The sequence below is a fragment of the Portunus trituberculatus genome, chromosome 39 (genome assembly GCF_017591435.1).
Source record: "Portunus trituberculatus isolate SZX2019 chromosome 39, ASM1759143v1, whole genome shotgun sequence".
In the NCBI taxonomy this organism is placed as follows: Eukaryota; Metazoa; Arthropoda; class Malacostraca; order Decapoda; family Portunidae; genus Portunus; species Portunus trituberculatus.
Window position 1 is genome coordinate 11,500,938 of NC_059293.1, and position 10,066 is coordinate 11,511,003.

Genomic DNA, 10,066 nt, shown 5'->3' on the forward strand with positions numbered 1-10,066 from the left:
ACAGCAGCACCTCTACTGTTATACATTGTTATCTGCTCTATCCAAGTTGAATTAGCTACTCAACTTGTGGTATGTAGGTGATTTATGATATTCATAGTTGAGTGTTTGCTTGTTTTTTGTTTTTGTTTTTGTTTTGTTTACATTATCAACTTTTCATGCTTTCATTTATGCTCAATTACATTACGGCCGCTCGCTACCAAGCTACCAAGCCTCCAGTATATTTTGTATCCTACAATAAACACAGGGAAGCTCCCCCAATGTTTCTCTTCAGCCACACCAGAACATATTTATGGTGCCAGCGGTACCAGGACAAGCCTTACCTCAGGGGAACACTTTACTTCCACTCGAAACGGACAATACTTTGATGGTTTTCATTAAATGTTAATCACCAAATATTCTTTAATACAGAGCTGAACATTCGACACCCTTCATAGCTGGAGAAAAAAAAAAAAAAAAAAAAAAAAAAAAAAAAATCTGGCATCACCTGACGGACACCTGTAGCTATCTGACCTTCCCTATGCTCCATCTCTGCCTTGTTATAATCCTTATCGCTAGGCTCCTTAAGACTCAACATAGTTTCTAGGGATCACCTGACTGACACCTGTAGGTGTCAGTCTGCCGTGAAATGATCTTTACCGCAGAGCTGCTGAAGTGTCAACAGCAGTGCTGCATCGCCTGTTACGTGTAACTACGAGTGCTCCTCCCTCTCCCCACATTGGCATGTATAAAGGAGGGCAAGGAGGCAAGGGTAGTCAGCTTGCTCCAGCGACAGTCCACTGAGCAGTGACAACGTCCTCGTCTGGTGTTCAATTTCTTCGTGAAGAAGGTAACACTAAAGGTGAAACTTTTCTTCGGACTCTATGTCTGTTTTCTTTCTACTTCGAGTTACAATATGAATACATACGTGTGTTGATGGCGGTAGACTTCAAGCTTTTACATTTCACACTGTAGATTTACGTTTTTCTTTCTGATTCTGAACGCAAAATGATGATGTTAACGCCCACCATTGCTGCTAACTCCTATCCTTCAGCATTATTAGCGCGTTAATATAAAAATATCCAGGAACTTCTAAGCCACAGCCTTAAAAGCTTTTGACCATTGAAAATAGGAATGATTTTGTCTTTCATATCACGGAATGCGGACATTAACACTATTTAAACAAGTCTCTTCGTAAACTAACTATAAGATTCATGGATATTGTCTTCATATTCTAAATAGCCCAATGCTGTTACTTTCTTTATTCAAACATCGTGACACATTGCTGAAGTATGCAGTGGCTCACATAGAAAAAAGAGAGTCAAGGGCAACCAAAAATGGCTGGAGCATTAATGATCATCTGATCACTTTGTGTTCCCTGGCGTAGTGAACAGAGATGTTGCATGGCTTTTCTACATCAAGGCTACTGGAAAACTCACCAACATTTTCATATTCTAATTACACAACTAATGACTCAAATATAATACTGTACAATTCAAAATTCCATACTCATCTTCGATTGCTTCAGTTACTTGGTATGGCGTCATATCTAGTCATTGTAATCATCGCGTAAGAACAGAAACAATATCAAATTCATAGATAAAACTGCAATTGCAATTAATATTTTGTTAGAAAAAGCAACATATCTTCACACCAATTACTAAATATATTATATAATTACGTAAATCTTTGCACACCATACACATACAAAACTATCATAGCAAACATAAAACCTTACATAATCATCATATTCCTATGATGGACACTACTTAATTAATGTAATGTTTTACCGTAAGATGTACTGCGGCCGTGGGTATTGTTCCGCTACCCCACGCCACGCCACACATTCAGTCGTTCCCAACACAGCTTCGGGAATAGACTCACGCTCGCCTGGCAATCTACTTGCCTGCCTTTCTTTGACTGGTCCTCCTGTCAAGCACAGCCAGTCACAAGGTCACAACTCCTCGATTTACATCCCGTACCTACTCACTGCTAGGTGAACAGGGGCTACACGTGAAAGGAGACACACCCAAATATCTCTACCCGGCCGGGGAATCGAACCCCGGACCTCTGGCTTGTGAAGCCAGCGCTCTAACCACACTGTGTGTGTGTGTGTGTGTGTGTGTGTGTGTGTGTGTGTGTGTGTGTGTGTGTGTATGTGTGTGTGTGTGGGTGTGTTTACTCCATCCTATGGCTAGTTTATCTCATCTACATGTAAATTTCTTAAACCTTCCATGATGTTCTAAAACTGTGACTGACATTAGCGGACAGCGGTGAGGACCCTGAACGATCTTGATGGCCCCTTGACCTCCTGGAGAGAGAGAGAGAGAGAGAGAGAGAGAGAGAGAGAGAGAGAGAGAGAGAGAGAGAGAGAGAGAGAGAGAGAGAGAGAGAGAGAGAGACTTAACCAACCTCTGGAAAACAAAACGTTCGTCAGAGACGAGAGAGTTAAAAAAGAGTTTAAAAAAGGTCCACTTAGTTACCAATCCCCATGCAGGTCCAAGGGAGTTAGCCAAAAAGAAAGACATAAGTGTCTTGAAACCTCAATCATACATGAGTTCAAGTTATAGGATTATGGAAATACAGAAACAGGTAGGAAGTTATATTTCAGTTATCTTTTATGGATAGTATTCCCTACACTAGTTGATGTCTCAAGTTTCCTACACAAATACCTAAATATTCAATACCGAAAGTAACAAAAATCAGGAATATGAATATGAATGAAACATCTTATTGTGAAGCTAACCATTTGCGTCTTCTGCTTTCAGCACCATGTTCGTGTTGCCGAAGGTTGTGGTTGTGGGCGTGGTCTGTGTCTTGGTGGTACTCCAAGCACAGCTTTCTCAGTCCAAGGGCGCTTTAAAATGTTCTAAGAATATGGCACCAGGAGAAGAAATGACGGTTGAGATTCCATGCAAAGGACAAACCCATGGCTGCAAACACTTCTGTGAAGCGTAAGGTGGTACAACTTTTTGAAGGAGGGATTAGAAAAGAGAAAGAATAGGAGAATGAAAAGGTGATGAAATTAGTAAATAACAACTAAGAGGAAGCTCACACACAATACTACTACTACTATTACTACTACTACTACTGCTACTAATAACAATGATAATACCTAATAACAATAATACTACTAATAATAATAATAATAATAATAATAATAATAATAATAATAATAATAAGGAAATAAGTAATGATAAAAATTATAATGATGCGAGTAAGTCATAAAACAAAATTACATAAAAAGAATAAACTCAATACAATGCAAATAAATGAATAAGTACTAATGAAGTCCTACAGTCAATAAGTACTCCTTAGAACTCAGACGGTCTTTTCTAGCATTACACACACACACACACACACACACACACACACACACACACACACACACACACACACACACACCGCGTAGTGTAGTGGTTAACACGCTCGACTCACACTCGAGAGGGTCGGGTTCGAATCCCGGAGGCGGCGAGGTAAATGGGCAAGCCTCTTAATGTGTGGGGTGTGTTCACCTAGCAGTAAATAGGTACGGAATGTAACTCGAGGGATTGTGGCCTCGCTTTCCCGGTGTGTGGAATGTCTTATGGTCTCAGTCCAACCCGAAGATCGGTCTATGAACTCTGAGCTTGCTCCGTAATGGGGAAGACTACTGGCTGCGTGACCAGCAGACGACCGAGGTGAATTACACACACACACACACACACACATATACACACACACCGCGTAGTGTAATGGGTAATGGTTAGCACGTTCGACTCACAATCGAGAGGGCCGGGTTCGAGTCCTGGAAAGCGGCGAGGCAAATGGGCAAGCTTCTTAATTAATGTGTGGCCCCTGTTCACCTAGCAGTAAATAGGTACGGGATGTAACTCGAGGGGTTGTGGCCTCACTATCCCAGTGTGTGTTGTGTGTGATGTGGTCTCAGTTCTACCCGAAGATCGGTCTATGAGCTCTGAGCTCGCTCCGTAATGGTGAAGACTGGTTGGGTGACCGGAAGGCGACCGAGGTGAATTACACACACCACGTTGAGTTGTGGTTAGCACACTCGGCTCACAGCCGTGGAGGGCTGGGTTCCAGTCTCAGGCGCGGCGAGTCCAATGAGCGAGCCTCTTCTGTGCAGCCCCTGTTCACACAGCAGTAAGTAATTTGAGGGGTTGTGGCCTCCTAATCTCGGTGTGTGAAAAGTGGTGTCGTCTCAGTCCTATCCGAAGACCGGTCTATGAGCTTTTAGCTCGCTTCGTAATGAAAAAGACTGGCTGGGTGACCCAGGGCCCAGAGGTATATTTCTAAACCCAGGGGTGACCAGCAAGTAACCTTGAATACACACACCTGGTGGTGCAGCGGTAGCACGCTCGACTCACAATCCAGAGAATCACGATTCCATTCCCAGGTCAGGTTAGAAGTCATTTGGACTAGGCTTCTATTAAGTGTGTACGCACTGTTCACCCAGCAGTGATTAGGTACCAGGTGCAAGCCGAAAGTTGCACCCTGAATTAAAAAAAAAAAAAAAAAAACACACACACGCGATGGCCTGGTAATCACGGGCTTAGCTCAGGTCTAGCAGCCACGCATCGGGATGTCAGATGCCACCATGAGGTTGTGTAGACGAGATGTATGAATTTATGTTAGTATATATGTATATATGTAAATATGATAAAATGTAGAAGTTTCAGCTGACCCTGTAAGCTGCAATTCAAATAAATCAAAATATCACACACACACACACACACACACACCGCGTCGTGTAGCGGTTAGCACGCTCGACTCACAATCGAGAGGGTCGGGTTAGAGTCCCGATAAGCAGCGAAGCAAATGGGCAAGCCTCTTAATGTGTGGCCCCTGTTCAACTAGCAGTAAATAGGTACGGGATGTAACTCGAGGGGTTGTGGCCTCACTTTCCCGGTGTGTGTTGTGTGTTGATGTGGTCTCAGTCCTACCCAAAGATCGGTCTATGAGCTCTGAGCTTGCTCTGTAATGATTACACCTGTGCCACATTATGTATACATGTTGGCACGTGCAGATAACGCTGAGTTAAGTCACCGCTACTATTCTCCATCAGCAACGGGCTGTGGCTCATGGAGTCAATGATCACCTTCAGGATGTGAGATAGCTAGCATATACAGGGCGTGCACACAGCACTCGACACTCACTGGACTGAATAGCGTGTGAGCCTCGTGCACGAACTGCTGGCCCATGACAAGGTGCCAAACAGGGCTGCTGCACCGTCCCGCAACACCCTCACAGTGCCTCCACCCACAAACACCACTCATCACGTGAATATTGATTAACCAGCTACAATTTACACATTCCCTTACCAACGACATTACCCGCCTCCTCACTGACGATGAAATGACATGCACTTTTCAGCAATGCATGGTATCGTTTGTTTACCGCACGCTGCGGCCAATGGGAACACCTTTACATTCCGTTGTTCCCTCTTTCTTCTATCAGTAGTTAATAGAATATCATGAAACAGTATAGAAAGAACAATGAAATATTATTTTTACTTATGACGCAAGATAACAAACTCACTCCAGGGAAGAGTAACAGAAAAGAATGGACTTTGAAGCGTATTTCAAGAATACATATCATTGCTCAAATAATGATGATAATCCTTTACATAACAATTCTAACCGCACCCCACCCTTCTCTCTCTCTCTCTCTCTCTCTCTCTTTCAGTGAATGCGACGCCTACATTTTCACCTGTGAGAACGGTCACCTGGAGGCAAACATGGAGGATGTCGAACTGGACTGCTCTTTAGAAAAGCTGGTGGTAAAAGAAGGAGGAGAACCCAAAGAAAGGTAAGTGAATGTGTGCATTAGTTCTTCACTGAATACAGATGACCCTCATTAGTCTTCTCTGGTTTTCATAACTATTATTTTTTTATGTAAGCGGGGCAATCGGCCAAGAGCAACAAAAAAAGTGTCAAAAAAACGCCCACTGAGGTGCCGGTCTATCATTTATTCATTTATTATTTTTTTTCAATTATAAATCTGAAGTGAAGAATGTATGAGTTGTGAGGCGCATGTAGTTTTGTGTGAAGGAAGAGAGTTGTCTTTAGAGGGCAGGCAGTGACTGCCCCCTTGTGTTGTGAGACACAAAGGGAAGCGTTCAGTGAGGTCACAGCTGGCTTTAATGATAGGTTCACAGCACCCCCTGAACCAGGGCTATAAGACCTCAACGAAATGTTTGAGCCTTGACTCTCTCCATCTCTTTGCTCGGAGAGTTTTGAGAATCTGAAGGTAGAGCGAAATAGAGTGGGGAACCAAATAGATTACGTTAGTCAATAAAATTTTCAGGATCAGCTTGAGACAGGTGAAGACATATCCATGAGTAGACTGTAGTTTAGGATGTGATCATGTTCTGGTGGTGACTGAAATGAGTGAAATTCACAAGAATAAAGAAAATTTAGAAAAAAGGGCAAGGCTTCAATATATTACTATAAAAAAAAAAAAAGATGAGGAAGTAGGTGTACGGAGAAATGGACAGAAGTATAAAACAAATGTACAAGGAAAGGAGAGTGACTAGGAAAGATGTGTGAGGAGGCTGTACACCTAGAAAAGTAGATTCCAGAGTAATGGCGGAGAAAATGAGACAAATTTTAGGAAAACGGAGAATAACCAGTTGTACGATAATAAAAGACAAAAATGGTACCATCATCACAGAAAGAGTAGAAGTTCTAAGAAGGTGGCAGGAGTATGTCAGGGAACTGTATAGAGATACAAGAGGAGAGAGAGGCCACAGTTTGGAGAGATCGAGCTAGGGCCTTCAATTCTGAGTGGAGTGGAGAGAGCTGTGAGGGGGTGAAGTGGAAGAAGGCGGAGGAGAGTGATGGAGTGGTGGTCGAGATGGTGGAGGCTGCTGGGACTTTGCGACAGAGGTCACAGAGCAAATAACATACATGACACAGATAATACACATAAGAGAATGGAGGAGCCTGAATTTATTGTAATACCGAAGAAGGAAGGAGCAGTAAAGTGTAGTAAACATAGGACAATAAGTATCCTGGGTCAGATGGCGAAGATCGTACTGAGGGTGATAGATGAAAGGTTGAGGGGAAAAGTCGAGGAAAAAGTGAACAGAGCGCAGTTTGGTTTTAGAAAAAGTAAAAGAACTAGGAGTGTTTTTTTGTGTTAAAAAAAATTGTAGAGAGAGCTATAGAGAAGCAAAAAGACCTGTTTATGTGTTTTATTGATTTTGAAAAAGCATTTGATATGGTATGCCATAAGGTATTAGTGGAGAGGTTGAGAAGATTCAGTGTAGATACTGCTGACATAAGGGTAATAACCAACCTGTACTAGGGACAGAGAGCTTTGGTGAGAATTGGAGACGATAAAAATGACTAGATTAAATCAGAGAGGGTTGTGAGACAGGGTTGTATGTTGTCACTAGACTTATTTCAACTTGACTCGCAGGCCGTCAAGGACGAAGTGGATTTGGAAGGCATCTAGGTGGGGGAATGAACATAAATAACAAGAGATATGCAAACGATACGGTATTGATTGCAGACACGGAGGGAAAGTTACAAAGACTGGTGGATCGATTGGATGTGAAATGCAAGGGAGTTGGTCCTGAGGATTAACATCGTTAAAACAGAAGTGACCAAGAGAAAGGAAAAATTGAGAGTGAATGTGAATGTAGGTGGTTCAGATACTTAGGAAGTTTGGTGGATGAAGATGGCAGATGCGATGCAGAAATAAGAACGAGAATCGAAAGAATGATGAGGGTCCAGTGGGTGGCAAAGACTAATCAGGGTGTATTGAAGATGGCTGAAACGACGAGGGAGTTGATGACAGTGGTGAGAAGAAGACAGCTTGGGTATCTCGGGTATGTTTTGAGGTATTTGGTGTGGAGAGAGACTGCCTCTTAGGGATAATCCAGGCCAAGAGAGGACAGGGGAGAAAGAGTGTAAAGTACATGGATGGAATCAAGAGGATAATAGGAAGAGGGAAGATAGACGATGTAGTGGAGCTGGCCACTCTATTATCGCCAAAGTCAACTGACACGGTAGTACGGTAAAGCAAGGTTAATTTTGGTCTTTCTTACCCTGTATTCTTGGTTTTTCTAATTCTTTGTTTCTTTTCTCTCCCCCAACCAGTGTCTGCGATCCGATAGACGATATTGTCTCTGAAGGAGAGAAGCTAATCATCCGATACAAGAAGCTGCGACAAGCCAGTATGTTTAAGAATAGGGGTTGCACAGGTACAGAAAGGTGCAATTGTTTCTACACTGTGAAATGTGGTTGAGACCACAACTGCTCCTCCTACTACCAGTGGTTCTCATTAAGGCGACACTGTGGATTACGGGGACAATGATGATGAATACTATAATGACCAAGATGTTGATTATAATCTTATTACCAAACCACACCCTTGCAGGTTAACGCACCAGCACAAATAAAAGACTACCAGCATGAAAACGTCTCTTCTTTTACCTTGTCCTTGTAATTTACGCACATGTGGTGAGGCATGATAAGGTGCATGCCATGATGTGTTGTGATTTGATAGTTACTGTCGCTCTTGTATTGTTTATAGGAATGGAACACATCTACATCACAATTACTAGTATCAGGTTCCTAACGCTCGTGTTTGGAAACGCATTGCTCTCTCACCTCGACTATTCATCAAGGCCACAGAGATGACAGATGGCAGACCTATTTCTCATTAATGATGTTGCTTCTCTTAATAACGTAGAGTTTTTTTTTGCCACTTAAAATCGCAATAACGCGCTTAAAAACAAGCATTACTTCAATTAGAACAATGGTTATCAACCTATTGTCGATGGATCCCATAGTGAAATGGGAATCCATAGTGAAAATTTAACGGGATCATGGTGGGATATATATATATATATATATATATATATATATATATATATATATATATATATATATATATATATATATATATATTGTTACGTTCACCGGTTAAACTGGTAAGATTGGCATCGGGGAGCCGGTGAACAATAACAATAAAAAAAAACACTGCAGGTTCAACTGGTGAGGAAATGCAAAAGAGGGTAACTTTAAAAAGCTATTTTAATAACCCATAATGAAATTGACACATATATAACAAGAAACATGAAACACAGATATATAACATGAAACACAGGAAAATGACATACACATATACATATAACACAGTAATAAATACAACAATAAAGAACCCAACTTAATACCTAACAATAATCCTAATCCTATATAGAGGCAATGTGGAAAGCACGGACGAGGGGAAGTGATACTTATGCGGTGTCGCAGTGGTGAAATGCTGGGTGATGGTTGATCCCACGGTAGACCCAAGAGGCGTTGTGTTCACTGGTTGAGGCTTGGATCTCAACTTGCATTCCAGAAAGCTAAGAGCTGGCTCAATACTTCCGGTTGAGTCGAAAGGGGCCGCGTGAATCCAACTTCGGGACAGTAGCGGGGCTTCATGAAACGGTGACGTGGAGGGTTCATGAAACGGTGGCGTGGAAGGTTCACGAGACGGTGACGTGGAAGGGGAGGCGGAGAGGTGGCGAACGAGGTAACAAGCGGAGGTGATGGTAGTAATGTATGTTACGGGCGGGCCGTAAATATATATATATATATATATATATATATATATATATATATATATATATATATATATATATATATATATATATATATATTTTTTTTTTTTTTACGTTAAGGCCTATAGCACTTATAGGCACACTTGAAGAGTGCATGGGAAAAGCTGTTCAGCTTCCGCCCATTAGTGGCGCAGGCAATTTTATTTATAGTGGTACCCATATTAGGGCCCATATCACCCCGAAGCTCATCTTGGGAGTAACCACCTAGAACCTGGGTATCATGGTGACATGTAGGTAACTTTAAACCACTCGACAAATGACAAAGTGTTTAAGGCTGTACGTGGTGGGATTCGAACCTATGCCTGGACGTCTGCCCGATCCCACGCTCACCACCTTATCCACTATGCCACCGTGTGTACACACACACACACACACACACACAACTATCCCCTCTTCTTTCATGACACTAAACTCTTCCACACAAAATATCCTCGGCCTGTCCTTTACTCATATTCTTAACTGGAAACTTCACATCTC

At 42.1% G+C, this 10,066-nt stretch overlaps 1 protein-coding gene across 2 annotated transcripts; it reads left to right on the forward strand.

Annotated features, from left to right (window-relative positions):
- The first annotated feature begins 674 nt into the window (after positions 1 to 674).
- Positions 675 to 8,399, forward strand: LOC123515769. 2 transcript variants are annotated; one of them, XM_045274632.1, is made up of 4 exons: positions 675 to 826; positions 2,745 to 2,930; positions 5,659 to 5,781; positions 8,079 to 8,399. In XM_045274632.1, exons 2-4 carry the CDS (start codon positions 2,749 to 2,751, stop codon positions 8,224 to 8,226), a joined length of 453 nt encoding a protein of 150 aa, XP_045130567.1. In that variant the 5' UTR covers positions 675 to 826; positions 2,745 to 2,748; the 3' UTR covers positions 8,227 to 8,399. The 2 variants fall into 2 exon arrangements, with proteins under 2 accessions (XP_045130567.1, XP_045130568.1); XM_045274633.1 differs by having other exon boundaries at positions 719 to 838.
- Positions 8,400 to 10,066: the final 1,667 nt, after the last annotated feature.

What these genes read in the sequence shown, in the direction of transcription:
- LOC123515769 (XM_045274632.1), top strand. Translation starts at nt 2,749, where the DNA reads ATGTTCGTGTTGCCGAAGGTTGTGGTTGTGGGCGTGGTCTGTGTCTTG. An exon ending in TGCAAACACTTCTGTGAAGC is followed by an intron (nt 2,931 to 5,658) that starts GTAAGGTGGTAC and finishes TCTCTCTTTCAG; the next exon opens with TGAATGCGACGCCTACATTT. An exon ending in GGAGGAGAACCCAAAGAAAG is followed by an intron (nt 5,782 to 8,078) that starts GTAAGTGAATGT and finishes TCCCCCAACCAG; the next exon opens with TGTCTGCGATCCGATAGACG.